The sequence below is a fragment of the Pogona vitticeps genome, chromosome 11 (genome assembly GCF_051106095.1).
Source record: "Pogona vitticeps strain Pit_001003342236 chromosome 11, PviZW2.1, whole genome shotgun sequence".
NCBI classification, from domain to species: Eukaryota; Metazoa; Chordata; class Lepidosauria; order Squamata; family Agamidae; genus Pogona; species Pogona vitticeps.
The window spans coordinates 25,592,385-25,612,700 of NC_135793.1; the positions used below are offsets into that span (position 1 = coordinate 25,592,385).

The 20,316-nt window shown below is 60.4% G+C and overlaps 1 protein-coding gene across 3 annotated transcripts; it reads left to right on the forward strand.

Annotated features, from left to right (window-relative positions):
- The first annotated feature begins 284 nt into the window (after positions 1–284).
- Positions 285–19,947, forward strand: NLGN3 (neuroligin 3). 3 transcript variants are annotated; one of them, XM_078380769.1, is made up of 7 exons: positions 285–914; positions 2,416–2,475; positions 8,706–8,765; positions 10,018–10,167; positions 12,273–12,458; positions 17,527–18,316; positions 18,944–19,947. In XM_078380769.1, the coding sequence occupies exons 1-7, from the start codon at positions 431–433 to the stop codon at positions 19,803–19,805; spliced, it is 2,592 nt and encodes an 863-aa protein (XP_078236895.1). In that variant the 5' UTR covers positions 285–430; the 3' UTR covers positions 19,806–19,947. The 3 variants fall into 3 exon arrangements, with proteins under 3 accessions (XP_078236895.1, XP_078236896.1, XP_078236897.1); XM_078380770.1 differs by lacking the exon at positions 2,416–2,475; XM_078380771.1 differs by lacking the exons at positions 2,416–2,475; positions 8,706–8,765.
- Positions 19,948–20,316: the final 369 nt, after the last annotated feature.

Genomic DNA, 20,316 nt, shown 5'->3' on the forward strand with positions numbered 1-20,316 from the left:
AGAAGAAAGGGAAAGTGGCCGAGGGGGCATGAGTGGACGCTGAGGAGAAGCCATGAAAAAGTCAAGGAGCCCAATCCACTTGGCTCCCTCCCTTCCTCCTTGCTTCCCCTCCCACTTTGGGCTTCACTGCATTTATTCAACGCCTCCTAACCCGATGCGAGTGACCTCCTGCCTCTCCTGATCCCTTTTCTTCTAGAACCGCTTATCTCCGAAGAGCTGGACCTGCTGAAAAGGAGAGGTTGTTGGCAGCTGGGCGGCTCTAGAAGGGAACCGACGGTTTGCCGCCAGTTGCCCGTTCTGCTTGCTCGCCGACTGGCCAGCCTGCCAGCCAGATCCTGCCTCCGAAGACCCTCCCCTCTTCGCCATGGGGCCTTTGTGAGTCCCCGGAGTCTCCTCGAGGCCTGGCGTCCGGCACGGCCTTCCCCAGACCATGTGGCGGCCCCCGGTGCGACGCCCGCCTCTCCTTCCCCGCCTTCTGCATGTGACTGAAGTGGCCGTGGCCGGCTGGGAAGCCCGCCTCGTGTTGTGGGTTCTCAGCTTGGCCTCGGCGGTGGTGCAGATGGACAGCCAGGCCTACTCGCCCACGGTCAACACGCACTATGGGAAGCTGCGAGGCCTCCGGGTGCCCCTGCCCAGCGAAATCCTGGGGCCCGTGGACCAGTACCTGGGAGTCCCCTACGCGGCCCCTCCCGTCGGGGAGAAGCGCTTCATGCCCCCCGAGCCCCCCTCATCCTGGTCGGGGATCCGGAACGCCACCCACTTCTCCCCGGTGTGCCCGCAGAACATCCACACGGCCGTGCCAGAGATCATGCTGCCCATTTGGTTCACCTCTAACCTGGACATTGTGGCCACCTACATCCAGGACCCCAACGAGGACTGCCTTTATCTCAACATCTACATCCCCACCGAGGATGGTGAGTCCCCCAGCGGGGTGCCACGGACAGACGTGGCTCTCCTCGCGCTCTCTCTCTTTTTCTCTCTTTCCGTGGTTGGTTTCACGTGGTTGCAGCATGCTTGTGTTGGCTTCCCTCTCTCCGGCCCAATGGTGCATGTCTGTCTGTGTCTGTCCGTCCGTTTGTCTGTCTGTCTGTCTGTGGAGATGTGCTTTGTGGCTTCTCTGCTTGCCTCTTGTGCTCTTGGTGGCTGCCATTCCTCTCCTCCTTCTCCTTCTCTCTCTCTCTCTGTCTCACTCTTTTTCCTCCCTTTCTCACTCACCCGTGCGCTGCCTCTGCTCATCCCGGTCCCCCTCCCCACTGTAGCATCATCCTCATCCTCATCCGCATTACGGGCTCCTCTCTTTGTCTTGCGAAAGACGAGGGAACTTTCCTACCGACGGACAGATGGACGGACGGACGGACTGCAGATCTTCACGGCCAGGGGCTTAGTTTTGGGGTCCCCGAGGGCCCCGTTTGGCCTTGCCTTCGGTTCAGGGTGGTCCTTCTTCCCGCAACCTTTTCTTTCTCTTCCTCCCCACCCACCCCTCCCCTTTCCGAGGCCTCACGGGCCAATTTCGAGGCGAGTGGTCCAGGGACGGTGGGGAGGAACGCAACCCCCTCTCGGGCTCTCCTTCTCTCTTGCAGGAACTCACCCGGGCGTGGGCAAGGGGCTCGTGGCTCCTAGCCGTTCCCCCAGTGCCATGACCCACAGGCCATGATGCGTAGTGGGGGGCACAAGCAGGGTTGAGTCCCAGTGGGCCACGTCCCCTGAGCCAAGGCACCTGGACGGGACCTGCCTTTTGCGGTGCGGCTGGGAGGCTTTCTTCTAACGCTTCTTTTCCAGGGGGCTGTGCCAGTGTTTGCTTCAAAGTGTACGTCCCCAGAGCCGAGACTCTTTCTCTCTTCAGCCTCACCGCAAAACACACAGAGACCCCCCAGCCACAGAGACCAAGGCGAAGCAGGGAGGGGGCCTCTTACCTGTACAGCAGCACTGGGGAGAGCTGGCATCCCCTTCCCAGGCATGGGGGCAGCTTCATGCTTAATGCTCCTTCCCTTCCCTTCCCTTCCCTTCCCTTCCCTTCCCTTCCCTTCCCTTCCCTTCCCTTCCCTTCCCTTCCCTTCCCTTCCCTTCCCTTCCCTTCCCTTCCCTTCCCTTCCCTTCCCTTCCTTCTCTCCCTCCCTTCTTTTTCCTTCCCTTCCCTTCCCGGCACACATCACATCACATGGCTCCAGAGTCTTCCTGGCAGACCAGCACCCCCTCTTCCCCCACCCACCCCTTATCCTGCGGCCAGTCCCACAGGTAGGGCTGGGAGGGGCCCCATAGGGGGAGCTTGTGGGGGTGGGGAGGTTTTGGGGGTTTCAGGGCTGGGCTGAACGGGGCCGGGAGGGGCGGTGTCGGCGGGGGAAGAGGACGGTTGCATGCCCACGCCGGTCCACCGGAGCCTCCTGTTATTTTGTAGTCTTTTATTCATTTCCACAGTAAAACGGATTTCCAAGGAATGCGCCCGAAAACCCAACAAGAAAATATGTAGGAGAGGAGGTAGGTAGCGAGCCTGGGGGGCGGGCCTGGCAGAGGGGCACAGAGAGAGGCAAGAGACAGAGAGAGTGCGAGGGGGCGCCCACCGCGCCCGGGGCCAGAGCACCAGCATCCTCTTCCCGCTCCCACCAGTTCTCCAGGCGGGCGGGAGGGAGGGAGATGATGGTCTTCCTTTCCCAGGATGTCTTGGGTGGCCTCTGTCCCGTGCTGGGCTTGGCCGGAACGGAGGTTCTTCCGGTGTCCCTGCTGGGGTGGGCCTTCATGGACAAGGATCCCCTTTGCCCTCCCCCCCCGGTCGGGGAGCCCTGCCTTCTGACCCCTGGGACTACGCCCGTCTTCCGGGCCATTTTTGGCCAAGACCTCTTGCGTGGTGGAGACGTAGGCCGTGCTCTTAATCTGTGCCTCTCCTGGCATTGCCCCATCTCTGGCCCCCACGTCCAGCTGGGCAGGGAGGGCACCTGGACGGCCCTCCTTACCCCAGGAACAGCCTTGGAGAGCGTGCGCGTGCAGCCTCTGCCAACTGAGCCCGTGGGTGGGCTCCCTGTCGGGAGCTCGGCCCTGATCCCCTCCTTGGCTGGCCGCGCGAGGCCAAGCGACCCTATTCTTCCCCTCCCTCTCCTTTGGGCTCCTTGCTGGGCTGGCCGGTCACTTCCAGCCCTGGCGATTCAGGTGGCACCTCCCCGAAGGTACCAGGGCTGCCCTGCCATGGGGGGTGTCTTGGCCCTTGACCGGGGGGGCTCCCTTCACCAGGGGGGCTCCCTTTGCTTGTGCTGCTCCCCTCTGGGGGGGGGCCCTTGGACAGACCCTGCCTGGTGGCGCCAGTGGTGGTGGCGGCCGCGCGAGGACCAGGGCAGGGAGAGACCGAGGGCTGCCCCAGGGAGGCTCCCAGTGTCCGTTCTCCGAGCAGCCTCCAGTCCTCCTCGTGCTGGCCACAGTAGTCGGGGAACAGCGCGCACACCTTGTCCCCTTCCTGCTTTGGTGGGTGGGCAGTGGCGGTCTCGCCAGCACAGGGGGCGGAAATACCAGTCGGGACATTTCTACGCCCTCTTATCCAAATCTGGGCTTCATGGCCTTCGGAGGGGCCCCGCGGCCCTATCTGACCAGGAACAAAAGTGGTTAAAGCAGTGTGAGTGTGCGTATGTGTGTGCGTGCGCGTGCATGGCAGGTGGGCATTCAGCCAAGGGGTGGGCAGGCCCCTGAGGAGGCTGGGATGCTCTGGGGCAGAGTTCAGTCATCCAAGTGCATCCTTGAGCTGCATGCGCTTGCTGCATCGGAAGGCGGCATGCATGAAGGCCATCAACCGGCAGGGAGAGCCTCCAAAAAAACCACAAGGAGCTTCCAGTCCAAACGGTGACACAGAGGGAAGGGAGGGGTGGGCCGAAGGAAGGAGAGACAACGTCCCTTTATTTTAGTTGTGCCGACTTAGAAGGTCCCAGGTCCATCCTGGTCTCTGAAACCACAAACCCCATGACTCCTGACTGGGCATGATGGGGTTTGTAGTTATAAGACATCTGGAGGGCACCAGGGTGCGGAGTGGCTGAGAAAGGGGAGGAGGGGGTTGGAAGAGCGAGGAGAGATGAGGGTGGGGGTGGGGGGGGGTCCCCTGGCAGGTTCCACCTTGAAAGGGGAACAAAACTAAGCAAAACTCTCTCTGTGGATCTTAGCAGGGAGTGGCCAGTGTCCAACCGCTAGTTTCAATGGGGGCGCAAAATTAAAATACAGTAGAACAGAGTAAAATTAAATTAAATTTAGTTTAAACTAGATTGTATTAGATTACATTTAATTAAATCTGACTGACTCAATCGAGCAATAGTAAGTCCATGCTGATTTAAATCTCACTGAGTCTTGGGGAGGGGGTGTCTACTCTAGGTGGAACTAACAATAGGATTCTGGCTGGTGGTGCAGAATCATAACCATGCCCCCTCTTCACTTCCTGGGACGGTTTTTAGATACTCTCCGCAGGAGGATGCGAAAAGAACCACCACCATACCCACTCATTTCCGCCAGGAAGGGCTTGCCAAACAGCCCTTCCTGATCTTCCCCTCCTCTCTGTGCTGGGGGGGGGGGGGAACGGGACTGGAGGCTTTGTCGCAGGTCCGGAGGGCTGTCCTAGAAGCCCAGGCTCCCCCACCCATGATGGGGTGCCGCTGCCCCCCCCATGCCCCGCAGGATGTGCTGCTGGCGCCTTGGCGCAGGTGGGCAGAGGCATCCTGTGCTGCTGCATCTCAAGAGCAGGTGTTCCGTCAGCAGGCCGGCTGGCTGGCTGGCTTTCTCTGTTCGGGTGACTGCTTGCCCAGGCCTTGATCCACGCTCACGTCCTCCTCCTCCTCCTCCTCCGAGGGGAATGGCGGGGAGGAGCGGTGGTGACTCAGTCCCGGCTGCTGCTGCTGCTGCTTCGCACGCTTTGCAGCAGCAGCGGCTTGACAAGGAGCAGACACGTTTCCCTTGTTCCCATCGGCTGGCATGCGGGGGGGGGGGCACCTCGGGCCCAAGCCCCTGCTTTTAATCCTCCACCCCCCCACCCACCCCCTGTGCCATCCCCAGGGTCTCCCCCTTGCCTGGCGTGGCCCCTTCTTCAGCCCTGCCTTCTCTCCTCCCTGGCAGATCCCCAGGAGCTGGCAGGCAGATCGCGCTCGGGGGAGACCGGCACCGGAGTTGCAGGCAGCCCCCCTGGCATCTCGCGCGGACCCCCGGCCGACCCCCACCCGGTCCCATCCTCGCCACATGATTTGGGCCTCCAGAAGGGGTTTTGGCATCGCTCCCTTGCAGACGCATCTCCTCCTCTTTTCGGGAGGGCGGCTCTCCCTTCCAGGGGGTGGGGGTTGGCTGCCCACCGACCCTCCTCCCTTGGAAAGCCGCAGGCCTTTCCCACCTCTCTTGCCTCAAATGCAATAAAAGCTCAGGGGCTGCCTGCCCCCCCCACCCCAGGTCTCTCCCCCCCCCCCGCTCCCATCAGAGGCACAGCCAGTCATGGAACAACCCTCTCTCGCCTCGCCCCCCCCCGCGGATGAGCCCAGGCCGGGGGGGGGGCGCACGCATCCCTTGGCCTCTGTTCTCGGTGACAGGGGAGCGGCCACCCTCTGTGCCTTCCGTGGGCGACCCGGGGGGGGCGGAGGGGGCGCCAGGGACGGAGCAAAGGCGGGCCCCCCTCCCGTGAGGTTCTTCGCGGCCTCCCAGTTTCCACCAACCCCCCCCGGGAGCCGCGGTGGTGGTCGGGCGGGGATGGGGAAGCGCAGGAGAGGGGACCGGGCTTGGGGGGGGGGGGACTGCCAGCAGCCGTGTGCCCAGCGAATGAGCGGAAGGCAGAGGGACGCGGGCGCTGCTCCTGGATGGGGGACCAGCCTCTTTCTGCCTCGGTTTCCATGGCGACAGTGCGGGCTGCCTCGGCTCCATAGAGGAGAGCTTTGTTCGGTCCAGGCAGGCGAGCCTTTGTTTCGGCCCCGGCTCCGGCCCTCCGGTTTCGGGGAGCCCCCCCGCGCCCCCCACCTCCAGCTGCCCTGAGCCCTGGGTCCCCGGCAGGGCCGGGAGGGCTGCAGATCACCCCGGTTCGGGAGAGGTGGGGAAGGAGAGACCCTTCCAGCCGGTCAGCGGGGGGGGGGCAGGAAAGTGGCAGCAAGGCTCCCCCCCCCCCCGGTGCCATGGTAGCCCGTTTTTGCCCCTGGGCCTGCTTGCTGCCTCCTGGGTTTGAGGGCCGCCCCTCCCGTTGGGTAGAGGGAGGCCGTCGCCTCAAAGAGGGGGGGGGACAGATCCAGGAGGCAGCAGCCGCAGACTGTGGGGTGGCTGAGGAGAGTCAGGAGGAAGACTGGGGAGGCCTGGGTTCGAATCCCCACTGGGCCACCATCTCTCAGCCTGGCTGACCAGGGAGAAGGAAGGAGGGAGGGAGGGAGGAAGAGAATCCCACCTCTCTCACTTGGAGCGCCTGAAGGGACCTTCAGTGGGATTGAAACAGACAGAAAACCCACTTTGTCCTTCTTTGGAGGGCAGCCCATATTGAAGCCCCTTAAACTAGGCTGCTGCTTCTGGCTTGAAGCAAAGTTCACCTGCCAGCCTGGTCAGCCTCTTAACGGTGGGAAGAAGGGGCCCGGCCTCTCCTCCTTTCCCTCATGGAAGCCAACTGGCTCCATCGCCTCAGAGCTCCTACGCAGGCTCTGAACCAGAGGCCAAGATCTGCTGGGCAGGAGCCTTGCTGGTCCACGTGGCTCGTGGCTCTTGCACGCGGTGGCTTCCCTCCGAAGGTCCTTTGGCTCCTGAGCGTTCCAGGTTCTTTGCCCGGCTGCCTCCCTGCAAGTAAGGCAGAGGCCAAAAGCCCCCCCCCCCCCTGGTTGGGTCAGCCTTTCGGAAAGGCCGGCTAGCTAGCTCAGGAGGCACAAATGAGGGGAACTGTTAGCAGGAGGTGGCTTTCGAAGGGTCTGCGTGTGCGCGAGGGGTCTCCTGTCAGGCCTCATTAGAATGCGCTTCAGATTTCCAGTATGGTTCGTTTCCACCCTCCGGTGTGATGAGACTGTAAAAGGCCACCTCTTGGAAAGGAGGCCCTTTGAGAGGAGGAGGTGGAATGGTTTCCCTGCGGGCAGGCCTCACGCAGACAACGATGGCTTCGTCCCTGGCACCTCCAAACCACAGCAGGGATCAAGTGTTGGGATCAGGTCCCTTTCCTTCTGAGATCCCTGCAGGAGAGCTTCCCCCAGCGGGCATGGGCTTCTTCGGTGCCAGGTTCCCGGATCTGGGGCTCTGCCTCGCAGGAAGCCCCAGCCGGTGTGGCCAGGGAACGGGAGTCCTGGAAGTCGTAGCTCAAGGGTTGGTACAGTCCAACCCCCCCCCCCCCCGGTGACGGGTGAGCCAACCTCTTGCCAGTCGATGGTCGCTTCCTCTGTTTGATAGGCTGCCCATGCTTCAAGGCGCAAGTTGGAAGTCAGCTTCCCACCCCCAGCCCAGCATCCTGGGAGTGGGGAGGGGGAGGTGAGAGGTCCCTGCCCCTTCCAAGGTCAGCCCACGGCCCCACCGCCATTGCATGCATGTGAGCATGCTCACACCGATGTGCATGCAACCCCGCCCCCTCATCCTATGCATGCACACCAGGGTTCCAGCAAGCACGGCGGGGGGGGGACGGGCTGTGGGGATCCAGGGTCTTTCTGCCCAATGCTGGGCATGTGCAGCAGTGCCCTGGGCTGCTCACCAGGCAGGATGCGCTGCTGCCCAGAAATCCCCAGGCGGGGGGGGGGCTCCCAAAACACAGGCAGCTGCGCCAACTTCGACCCCCTCTGGCCAAGGAAACCGGTACCTTTGCTACCTCCTGAACCTCAGCCGGGGGGGGGGGGGGGGAGGTCCTGGAATTTCCCTCCTGTGCAGAGAAGAGAGGCTCATGTCTGGTTGGGCTGGTGGGTGGGGGGAGACGGGGTGTGTGTGTGGGGGGGTCACCAGAGGTCAGGCCAACAGAACCGTCCCCCGGACACCAACAGAACCTCAACTCCACTCTCCCCACCGCCACTACCGCCCCCCCCTTTGCAATGCCTCGGCACGCCTTGAGCCTCAGGGCTGGGAGTTAGGTGGGCAGCATCACCCCCTGCCCAAATAGGGGGACCCGTCCTGGAAGGGGGTTGTGTGTGCTTGCGGGCACGCGCGCGTGGGTGTGTGTCTGGATGCGTGGATGAGCTGCACTCTTCTTCCCCGGCCAGGTTCTCCTGGGTCGCTTGCGCCCCTCCTCTTGCTCAGCGCCCCCCCCCCCCGTCCCCGGCTTCCATAGGCGGGAGGAGAGAGGCACCGGCCTCCCCCGCCCCGCTCGCCGCCCCCCCCCACGGCAAGGTTTTGCTGCTTGCCCCCTCCCTCTTGCTGCAAGCAGCTTCTTCTTGCCGCCGCCTCTCCCCCCCCCCCACTCCCAGCCCCGGGAATGGGGGAAGGGAAGCGGCTGCTCCGGAACCACCACCACCCCCAGCCCCCTCCCCCCAGTGCTGCTTCTGGAGGTCAGAGGGGGCGGCACGCGGCTGCTTAGCGGAGCCTCCCCCCCTCGCCTCCCCCCCTCCCCGCGCCCGCCCGCCCGCCCGCTCGCCCTGCGCAGCCCAGGTCACCGGGCTCTCCCTCGCTGCAAGTCATGCTATTTTTGAATTCTCTTTTGTTTCTTTCTTTCTTTTCTTTCTTTCTTCCTGGTTTCTTTTTTTGTTTTCCCTTTTTTTTTTAAATTTCCCTCTTCCTGTTACTTTCTTTTGTTTTCTTCTGTCTCCTCATGTTTGGTCCCTCAGGCTCCAGCGCTAAGAAACAGGGCGAGGACTTAGCGGATAACGATGGGGATGAAGACGAAGGTATTTGTGCGCGCCAGGTGGCTCTCGCTGCATGAACCTGCGCTCTCTCTCTTTCCTCTCTCTCGCTCTCGCTCTTTCTCTCTCCTGCGCGCTCCTCATCCGCTGCCATCTCAGGAAGTCCGGCTGTTTGTGTCTTTTCGTCTCCTTGTGCTGAGCGGTTGCATGGGGTGGGGACAAGGGGCCCGCAGGGGGCCGGGGGGGGCGAGAGCCGGGGGGGCGGCCGGGCTGTGGGAGCCGCAGCCTTCTCGGACACAAGGGGGTTGAGGTGGGCAGCCCAAGAGCGAAGGGGCCCAGAGCCTGCCTGGCCAGCTTTTCCCTTCCTGGCCACCTGAGATGTCCGGTCTGGTCTTTTGTAAAGCGCCCCCCTCCCCGCAGCCAAATTCCCAAAGATTGGGGGGGGGACTTGCCGGTTTGGAGAACGTCCTGCATGAGGCAGGGACAGAGGGGACGGGTCAGTCTGCCTCTCCCAGGGCTCCCCTCCCCACCTCTCTCTTCCCCCCTCCCTCTTTCTCTCTGCTGGCCACAGCTGGCCAGAGTGGGCACTTCCCCAACCTTGGTTTGGATGTGACCTCTCTCAGAACCCCAGCGGTGAGGCCAGTGGTGGCTTTCAGGGCGTTGCCGTTCCCCAAACCAACCCCGTTTTTCTCTTTGACTCTCATTGGTCTTCCTGCCTTGTCCTTCCAGCCCTGAGACCCTCCCGGGCTGCGTCTGCCTTGCAGCGCACCCTTTCATGCTCACCCAGGAAACTCTGTTCCCCCCCCCACACACACACACACAACCCTATGCCTCCTTGCCGGCCGGGATCCATCCCCTAAGGTTAAGGCGCCCCTCGGATTCTCCACTGGGCAACTCCGGTCCCTAACCAGATCTTCCTGAGGAGGCAGGTTGGGTGCAGGCGGGGTGTCCCAGCCCCCTCCCACGGCCCCCACCCTGGGGTCCGGCCTGGAAGTGCAGCAGCCATTGAGTCATCGCTGAACCGGGAGCATCTGCAAGTCTGGAGGAGCTACCCCCTCCCACTCGCTGCCTGTTGTGCTTGCCCCCCCCCCACAAAAACGGTTGGCAGTCCCTGGGCCACACACAGTGGGGGGTTGGGGGTGGGGATGTAGCGTTGGGTGTTCTGCAAGGGAGGAGTCGGGCTGTGGGCCTCTCTTCCACACCCCTGGCCAGAATCGGCTCCTGCACGGCCAAAGAGGGCCAAAGGCCAAGAGGAGGTTCTGCCGGAATCCTGTTTCGAGCTTCTCCCCCTTTGCAGACATCCGAGACAGCGGGGCCAAGCCGGTCATGGTCTACATCCACGGAGGCTCCTACATGGAAGGCACCGGCAACATGATCGACGGGAGCGTCCTCGCCAGCTACGGCAACGTCATCGTCATCACCCTCAACTACCGTGTGGGCGTCCTGGGTAGGGAGCCTGAGGGGGTGGCAGCCAGGGGAGGCCAGGGTGGGGGACAGATCGGTTCCGCTGCCCTTCTAGGCGCTGCCTGAGAGCCTTCTCTTGATGAATCCTAAGGGCCTCACCAGATAGAAATCCCGGGGCCCCAGAGGATGGAGCCATGGCCGTTAAAGCAGTGCCACATTGCCGTCAGAGGTCCCCGTTGTTCCCGAGCCCCCTGGGGTTTTTGCAAAGCCCCCTTTGTGCATTGGGCACAATCTTGCCAGTAGTGACTGGGGAGAGAGAGAAAAAAAGAGCAGAGCTCTATGGGTGTGTGTATGCAGTGGGGGGGGGGTTGCAGAAGCGTCCGGCGGTTGCATGGAAAGGAGAGTGGAGCTCATGCACCTTGACTCGTTGTGCAAACGAGGGCCATTCAGCAAAGCTGAGCTGGCCCTGGAAGGTCTTCCTGCTGAGCGGCCCTTCTTCCAAGCCATGAAAACAGGCCCAGATATTCTCTGCTCTGGCTTCTCCTCTGGTGGCCTTCTTAGCTGAGAGGAGGTCCGGCAGAGCTGCCTTCCTCCATTCCTGAGCCTTCCCCGCTGCCCAGCAAGGGCCCTTTGGATCTCCCAGCCCCTTGTTCCCCCCCAAGATAGACACACACCCCCATGGGCATCCTCTGGAAGCCCAGAATCCTCTGGCCCAGGCAGAAGGGGTATTTTCCTTGCTTGGGAATTTGGTCTCGTTTGCACATCCTGGCACACCAAAGAGCAAATATTGATCTGCGGTTAAATATTGAATAAATGTGTTTACCCAGCTCCTCCTCCTGCACTGCCTGGCAAGTGCTGCTAATGAGCTGCACCCGAGGGAGTATTCAGTGTTCTCCAGTGGGGTGCAGCCAAGCAGACTTGCAGGCAGGGAAGCAGGAGGGGCCCCACCGCCCCTGCTTTGCTGAGCAGGTGTTTCGGAGCAGTTTTGCTGGGGCAGGTGGATTTTGCCACTGGGAGGGTTTCTTTCAAAGGAGATGATGCCCTTGTTCCCTGCCCTGTCCTGCCCCCGTCTCCCCAGAAATCCTGAGCTTTCAGAGTAGGTGCCTTCTGTTCCAGAATGGAGACAGTGCTGATTTCTAAATGCATTGACCTTTCCAATTTTGGGGGGGTGGGGGGATTGCCTGTGTGTAGCGCAAGGTCCCCTGAGTTGCACTGGAGAGAAATTGGTTGCCCTGCTCTGCTGAGCCCCAAGGAAACCGCGGATCCCCACGTGCGTTTTGTTCCTCAGACAGGAAGGTCTTTGCATCGCTGTGCCGAGATGCGTGGGTGTGACTGAAGCCAATAGGGTTCACACAAAAATTAAAGCCTGCTTTCCTAATTTCCAAAAGGAGGCAGTTGCAAAGTTTGAGTCTAACTGATAAATGCCCTCGCATTTGTCTGCGATGCACATAAAATGTCAAATCTCATTGGCAGAGATTCCTGTGAAACAGTTAAAACCCACCTTAGCAGAAATGGGTCTATGGTGTGTCCCCCTGCCAGGAGGGAAGCCTGTGCTTTCCTTGCCAGCTGGCCCAAGGGGGCAAAGGGGAGGGAGGGCCCCCCCCCGGAGGCTGAGGCCTCTCAGACCAGAGATGGCTGGGCTGTGAAGCCTCTGTCTACACCTTGGGAGCCCTGCGCTTTTTATGGGCTCCATCCTCAACCCAGGATGGCTACTTCAGGTCCAAAACTTTTCCAAGCTCTGCCTCAGACCAGGAAATTCTTGGCCTGTTTCTGGCAATTAGCCCATCCCTCTTCATGCCGACGGAGGTCCCCGGGTGACCCTCCCAAGGACAAACCAGCCCGTTGCTCAGCTTGTGGTCAAAAGGTGCCATTTGTTCTCGAGATGCGTCCCTCAGACGACCCGTTTTCCCCAGGCAGGTTCTCCCAACAGTCACTTGTGTTACTGCGGTTCTTTGTGTAGGGACACGGGCCCCCTCGAAAGGGTGGGGGTCCTGCTGAGAAGCTTTGCCCCTTTGCCATTCACAAACTGGGGCCCGCTGGCCTGTGCCCCCCGATGTGGGAGGTGTGGGGGGGCGATGGCTACAGGGTGGACCTGCGTTGTCCGGAATCCAGGGCGGTGCTGAGTGACTCCCGTCCGCTTGCCTGCAGGGTTCCTGAGCACAGGGGACCAGGCTGCTAAGGGCAACTATGGGCTCCTGGACCAGATCCAGGCATTGCGTTGGATCAGCGAGAACATTGCCTTCTTCGGGGGCGACCCCTTGCGCATCACCGTCTTTGGTTCAGGCATCGGCGCCTCCTGTGTCAGCCTCCTCACGTTGTCGCATCACTCTGAAGGTAAGGGAGCCCAAAAAAAAAAAAAAAAACCACCCCTTTTCCCTTTACTGAAACTGTTTCTAAACTCTTGCATCGTTTGTTTTAAATTGTTTTAAAACCAAGGAACCAGCAAGTGAAATTAACAAGAAATGGCAACGCAAGGGTTACCGAGAGTTTTGCACATGTGCCTCTCTCTCTCTCTCTCTCTCTCTCTCTCTCTCTCTCTCTCTCTCTCTCTCTGAGCCCTAAGAATTCTCAAGGTATTTCTTTAACAAGGGCCACTTTCAAGGATGTGGCACCAGGCACCCCATAGCGTGTTCTTTACTTGCACAGATATTATAAAAGACACAGAAGTTACAGAATGTCCCAGGAAAGTTGTGGTGAAGGAGTTTGATTTAGGCAGAGGGGGGGGGAGAAGAAGGGAGGGGGAGAGAGAGGGATGCTCTGAGGATCGGCCAAGATCAAATTCCTTTCCCACAGCAGTGAAGGAAGTGGGGGGGGGGGTTAGTGGTGGCGAGGGAGATCTATGGGTGGATGGGATGAGAGACCCCTCCCGAAAGAAAACTGGCAGGGAGAGTCTTCTGCACTGACGGGAAGCAGCTTGATAGCTCATCAAGCGGCCAAGGCCAACAGAGGTTAAGCGGCTGCAGAGGCGCCTTTCAAGCCCAAGGAGAACAGCTGCAGGACAGACATCCCATAGTGAGATGCTACTGCTTGTCAGCATGTGCAAAGGCCCGCCTGCATCTTCCGAATGATGGCCGCTGAGCTTGGCTCAAAGCATATTGGCAGAGACTAAAGAGGCTGCCACCCACCCACCTGCATGATTGATCTGTCTGTCTCTGTTTGTCTGTCTCTCTGTCTGTGTGTGTGTGTGCGTGCGTGTGTGCCTGCCTGCCTGCCTGCCTGCCTACCTACCTACCTACCTACCTACCTACCTACCTACATACCTACCTACATACCTACATACCTACATACCTACATACCTACATACCTACATACCTACATACCTACATACCTACCTACCTACCTACATACATACATACATACATACATACATACATACATACATACATACATACATACATACATACATACATACATACATACATACATACATACATACATACATACATACATACATACTGTTGAAGGGTAACAAAGCACAGACATCAGTCTTTTGCTTCTTTTGGGAACTCTGCTGTGGAAGATATATGTAGGGGTGGGCTTTTTAAAAAAGAGAGAGAGAGAGAGAGAAGCAGTGCTGTAAAAGCAAAGCATGCCTCTGTTTTGCTGGGTCCATTGTTCATCGAACCCTATTGCTAAGAGAGAAAGTGCGTGCCATCCAGGAGGATTTTAATATTTTTTTCCTTTGAAGTGGGATCAGCTGGGCCAGAAATCCCATCTAGTGAACTGCATCGTTTGGCAGATGTCTTTTGGGTTGGAAGAGCAGCTCCAGAGTGGGACAAGCAGATCGTGTGGGAGGGCTGGGATTCGGACGGGGGGGGGGGGTAGGAGGGGAGGAGAATGGCCCTCTGTTCACTTGGGGATTCTTAGACCTTTCCTTCCCCAAATGCCATGCTGCCAAACAATGGGACGGAGCATCTCCTGGGTGTGGCAAAGCTCCCGACCGAACCAGTTACAGGGATCTGGGCAAAGAGGAGGAAGGCTTTGGCTGGAACCTTCGAGAGCTGGCTGCAGAAGCTCAGTCTATGTAACCACATTGAACTGGGGCAGAATAGCAGCCATGCAGGTGGGAATCCCAGGAAGAAGGGAGCATGTGTGCTTCAAAAGGGGGGTTTCCTCACTAGGGTCTCCCGGGAAGTCACAGGCGAAGGCGCCCGCATTTGTGGAAGGCATCGCGGGAGCCAGGCTGCCCAGAAGATCGGCGTGTGGCGAGGGCAGATGGTGGCATTAATCAAGGGTTGCCTAGCATGAGCAGAGGGAAGGCTGAGGGCTGGCAAAGGCCAGGAGCTGCTGCAAAGCCCACCTCCTCATTCTCCTCCTCGGTCTCGGCTCCCACTGGATTCCCACCTGCCCAGTGAGAGGCCAGGGAACCAGCAAAGGCTCCCTCGGAAGGGGGGGGGCTTTCTTCCCCGACTGTTCTTTCCTCGCTGCAGTGATGCAGCCTATAAAAAGCTCGCTGCTCCAGCTGGAGACTGATTTGCCAGTGACGCTGGCAGGAACACACACAGCCCTCGGAGATGGGGAAATAAACAGGCTTCTGTGCCAGCTGAGAACAGGGGTGGGGGGCAGGGAGGCAAGGATGAGCTGGGGGGGGAGGGGAGGAGGGTGCTAATGGAGGATTTGCTAATGACCTGGAGGAGTGCCCTTGGGAGTTGAGGGCGGGTGGAGGGGACACGGCAGCAAAGCAACAAGCAGAGGAGAGCCTCGCCTCCCTGAAAGCCTCCCCTGTTTTCGAAAGGGCAGCTCCAGAAGCGCAGGATGATGACTATCAATGGCGTTCGGATCCAGAAGACACCCTGGGGTGGCGTTGGGGCCAGGCGGGCATTCCCAGGAGCGCCTTCAGGCAAATTGACAGGGCATGAGCAGCCCTGGGACGTGCCACTGAGGGGGTGTGCATGCACCGAAAAGCATCAACTTGTCAGAGCCCCTTCCAGCCAAGAGGAGGCCTGCCATGAGTCACATGGAAAGGGTGACAGGGAGGGAGGGAGGGAGGGCCAAGGCAGAGAATGTGCAAAGGCAGGGGTGGGGTGGGGGGGGCACAACTGAGAGGCCTGAGGCGAGAGGATCTCCCCTCTCTTTTCCCCTTGGCTCAAGGCAGCCGGCTGCCCTCTCAGGTGTGGCGGTGGGGCTGAGTCAGAGAGAAAGCAAGGTGTGGAAAGAGATGAAAGCAAAATGGAAGGGGGGGGAACGGAGTGTGGCTGACGGACAGCCCTCCCTCACAGCCCTCCCTCACGGTGCAAATCCCCAACCCAAGCTGGCATTAGCTCTGGATGCATAAGAAAGCAACTCCTCTTCTACTGGGCCTGGATGAATAGCCGCTGCCCCCCCTCCCCCGGCTTGCAGTTAGAGGCTGAGGGGGAAGCAGTGCTCCCCCAAGGCTGCAGCCCCCCCACCCAGCCCCCTCACCCTTTCTTTTCTCAGGCGAGTTGTGCAGCCCACTGCCAGGGGGATCCTGGCACATTCTTGTGGGGCAGGTGTGCCATCCGGAGGGACCCTGTGATGGGAACCTCTTTGAGTAGAAGGCGGAGCAGGGCCCCTTGATGGGGGGTGGCAGGAGGGCTGGCATGAGGCAGACAAGCGAGGCTTCTGGGGGGGCACACAGACAGGAGGGGGTTGAGAGAGAAGGGGAGAGGGAGAGAGAGATGGTGTGAGCGAGCGCCATCAGGAGATCTGCCGAGGAGCTGCAGCGCAGGGTTCAGAAGAATTCAGTGCATCATCTCAGCACTGAAGGGCGAGATGGTGGAGCTGAGAACAGAGGGGAAGAAGCGGGCACCTTTTGCCCCAGAGCCCTGTGGGGCAGAGTGCCTTAGAGGCTGGCTTTGCGGGTGGGGTGGAGGGGTACCATCATCCTAACACGGGCAGGTTCAGGCTCGGCACTCCTTAGGGGATCCTGGAATGCTTTCCTAATAAGAATTGGGAGATGGTTTCCCCCCCCCACCTCCTTCCCCCCCCCCACGGGGATGCTAAGAGGAATGTAAGCAAGGGGCGTCCCTTGGAAGAGCGCTAGGCAGAAAGAGGGAGAAGTGAGCGCCAGATCACCGATATAAATAGATCTCCTCCTGGTGCTCCCCCTTCTTGGGACCCCCTGTTGGGACCGAGGGGCTGAGGGGGAGCGGCTGGGGGGGGGCGGCACTCTTGCGGTGAAGGGCTCAGGACCCTCTGGCCCCTTCCTGCTGCTTCAGCTGCAGAGGCTGCCTTTCCGGAGCCCGTTTTGTATTCCAAGGACAAGCGCATGCGCCCCCCCATCCCACCCCCGGGGAAGGGGCCTTGGCGCCCAGCCTGGCATTCCTCTGCCAGACCCGGGGGGCCTTTGTGGGCCCGCTTCCTAGGCCTGACGTCCCCTGCCGCTTGTGTTCCCTCCGGCGGGGGGGAAAAAAGGCCTCTTTGTGCCACTAGGGAAACGCATCTTGCTCTCCGAGCCGACGTTGGCACAGAGCGGGGCCCAGCTGGGCAGGAAGTGAGGCGGCTCTCAGTGGAGCACACAGGGTTAAGTGTCCCAGGCTTCCCTCCCAAAGTGGGGACCCTCTCGGGCTGATTGGGCGGCAGGGGCGGGGGGGGCCCTGAGGTCAAGTCGCCCCAGCATCAGTGGCTGCAGCAGCCAGCCTGAGTGGAAGCATTTCTCTGCCTTGCCGGAGCGCAGAGGCTGCCGGTGGCAGAGGGAGACCCATGGATGCCAGCGTGCGCTCACACTGCCGTAGCACAGCCGAAACTGCTGCCTTGCAGCCAGATCTGGCACAAAGAAAAGGCTGGTGGGCTTCTACTCCGGGGGGCGGGAGGCGGGGAGACAGCCTGTGCTCCTCGCCCGCCACCCCCTGGCCCTAGTTCTTCCTTGCAAATTACAGGAGTTGTGCAGCAGAAAGAGGGGTTGTTGCCTTTAACATCTCTGGTGTGTTGCAATGTCTGGGATATAAACCTCTCTGCAGGAAATGTGAATTCCCCTCCGGGGAGGAGATTCTCACCGAGGCCAGTGGCGCCTCCTGCGTCATGGGGTCCGAAGGGTGAGATGACAGGGAATGCGACCCTCTGTAATATGTCAGGGCAGGATGTCGATACATTTCAAAAGTAACCCAGAGAGAGGGGAAGAAATGTCTCCCTTGTTCAAATGATAACAATTCCTAGTTACTTTTTAACAGCATTTGTTGTGCCTCGGGCAGGAAGTTTTCCACTTGTGTGTCATTTTTATCAGTTCTAAGCGGCTCTGGAGCCGAGGCCCCCAAAGCAACAGAAAATAAAGGAGCCACACAATCCGTAATATCACAAGTTCCTCTTCGGTCTCTGCCATGTGTATCGGCAAACAGCGGTTTTCCAAACTGCTTGTCCTGAAAAGCTGGAATTATTATTATTATTTTGAAAGCCAGCTTTCCAGGCCTCGTTCATTTCTGCCCGCCTCCTCCTCTGCTTCCAGGCCTTTTCCAGAGAGCCATCATCCAGAGCGGCTCGGCCCTGTCCAGCTGGGCCGTCAACTACCAGCCGGTCAAGTACACCAGCCTGTTGGCCGACAAGGTGGGCTGCAACGTGCTGGACACCGTGGACATGGTGGACTGCCTGAGGCAGAAGACGGCCAAGGAGCTGGTGGAGCAGGACATCCAGCCGGCTCGCTACCACGTGGCCTTCGGGCCCGTGATCGACGGGGACGTCATTCCCGATGACCCGGAGATCCTGATGGAGCAGGGCGAGTTCCTCAACTATGATATCATGCTTGGAGTGAACCAGGGCGAGGGCCTCAAATTCGTGGAAGGGGTGGTGGACCCCGAGGACGGCGTTTCGGGCAGCGATTTCGACTACTCTGTCTCCAACTTCGTGGACAACCTCTACGGCTACCCGGAGGGCAAAGACACGCTGCGGGAGACCATCAAGTTCATGTACACGGACTGGGCCGACCGGGACAACCCGGAGACCCGCCGCAAAACCCTGGTGGCCCTTTTCACCGACCACCAGTGGGTGGAGCCCTCGGTGGTGACGGCCGACCTGCACGCCCGCTACGGCTCCCCCACCTACTTCTACGCCTTTTACCACCACTGCCAGAGCCTCATGAAACCGCTGTGGTCGGACGCCGCCCACGGGGACGAGGTGCCTTACGTCTTCGGGATCCCCATGATTGGCCCCACCGACCTTTTCCCGTGCAACTTTTCCAAGAACGACGTCATGCTGAGCGCGGTGGTCATGACTTACTGGACCAACTTTGCCAAGACGGGGTAGGTTTCTCACGGCACGGCCTTCCCAGGGATGGGGTGGCTCGGGGGGGGGGTGACCTCTCCCAAGGCAGAAATGGACAAGGTGGCAGCTTCAGAGGTAGAAGGCAAAGAAATCCCTCCAAAGCCCCATTTCCCACAAAGTGTCCATGTCTGCACGATCGATTTTTCAGAGGAAGCTTGCTCTTAAAAGCAAGTCAATTGGACACTTGTAGAACTGTGAAAGTTTACGATAAGAAAACAAATGCCCTTGAGATCTTAAAGCAGTTTTGATTCTAATTCTAAAGCTTTTGGCTTTTCCTGGCCCATTTTCAGGTTGTGGTAGGAGGCCCTGTTTCAAAACAGGGGAGCCAGTGGTCAGGAGTTCGGTGGCCCACGTCCCCTCCCCACTGGGAGATGCAGACCAAGCAGCCACGTTCCGAGGGTCTGTGTTGTTGACACATGCCTGAGTTTTCATCTTGTAGGCTTTGTTATCAAAGAAGCATTTCCATTTTGTTCTCAGAATCGCTGTATGTGTATGTGTGTGTCTCTGAGGCCTCCTACGGTTGGATGATCCTCAGCCCTGCCATCATCCTCCCCCGGTGACCCTGGGGGCCCTTTCTTTGATGGCCTCTCTCTCCTCCTTTCCAGGGACCCGAACAAGCCTGTTCCGCAGGACACCAAGTTCATCCACACCAAGGCCAACCGCTTCGAGGAAGTGGCCTGGTCCAAGTACAATCCCCGCGACCAGCTGTACCTGCACATCGGTCTCAAGCCCCGGGTGCGCGACCACTATCGGGCCACCAAGGTGGCCTTCTGGAAGCACCTGGTCCCCCACCTCTACAACCTGCACGACATGTTCCACTACACGTCCACCACGACCAAGGTGCCGCCCCCGGACACCACCCAGAACTCGCACATCACCCGCCGGCCCAACGGCAAGGCCTGGAGCACCAAGCGGCCCGCCATCTCCACCGCCTACACCGGCGAGGGCTCCCAGGAGAAGTGGAACCCCGAGCAGGAGGGGGCCGGCACGCTCCTGGTGGAAAACCCCCGGGACTATTCCACCGAGCTGAGCGTCACCATCGCCGTGGGCGCTTCGCTGCTGTTCCTCAACGTCCTGGCCTTTGCCGCCCTCTACTACCGCAAGGACAAGCGGCGGCAGGACACCCACCGCCAGGCCAGCCCCCAGCGGGGAGGCCCCTCCGCCGCCGCCAGCAACGACCTGGGCCACACGCCGGAGGAGGAGATGCCCTCGCTGCAGGCCAACCAGACCCACCACGGGGACTGCGAGACGGTGGCCCCGCACGACACCCTCCGCCTGACCACCTTGCCCGACTACACCCTCACGCTGCGCCGCTCCCCGGACGACATCCCCCTCATGACGCCCAACACCATCACCATGATCCCCAACTCCTTGGTGGGCCTCCAGACCTTGCACCCCTACAACACCTTTGCCGCCAGCTTCAGCAGTACGGGGCTGCCCCACTCACACTCCACCACCCGGGTATAGCCGCTCAAGCGCCCCCACGTCCAGGCACACCCTCCACTCTCACCGGAGCCGGCGCTCGGGGCCGGGGGGTGGGGGTGGGTCAGACGTGGCAAGCTCTGTCCCCGACACTCCCACCCTCTCCCCCTGCCGGCTTGCTTCTCGAGAGTGTCGTTTGTATCAAGTGCTTCTGACTCGCCTGGCGCCCACTAGGGCAGCGGGGCTCACCTGGGGCGAGCGGAGGCAAGGAACCCCAAACTGCACTGTGGGGCACCCCTCCCACTCTCCACCTCTGACACTGTGCGGGAGGTCAACGGCCAGCGTCCGACAGCCTTTCTGTCCTGAGGGAGGCGCCCCGGTGCCTCTGGCCACCCCGTGACCCTGCCGGGAGGGGGCCGGCGGCCACAACAGGTGCCCCCAGAGTGGAGCGCGCCCGCCATTCCTTCCATCCCATTTGGGATTTTCCAGTCCAAGTGCCATGGGGGCAAAAGGGCCCCTTGCTGAGTGGCCAGGGCGCCGAAGAGGAGGCCATCGC

Coding starts and splice junctions, on each gene's coding strand:
- NLGN3 (XM_078380769.1), top strand. CDS start 431: ATGTGGCGGCCCCCGGTGCGACGCCCGCCTCTCCTTCCCCGCCTTCTG. Junction 915..2,415: donor CTACATCCCCACCGAGGATG/GTGAGTCCCCCA, acceptor TCATTTCCACAG/TAAAACGGATTTCCAAGGAA. Junction 12,459..17,526: donor GTTGTCGCATCACTCTGAAG/GTAAGGGAGCCC, acceptor CTCTGCTTCCAG/GCCTTTTCCAGAGAGCCATC.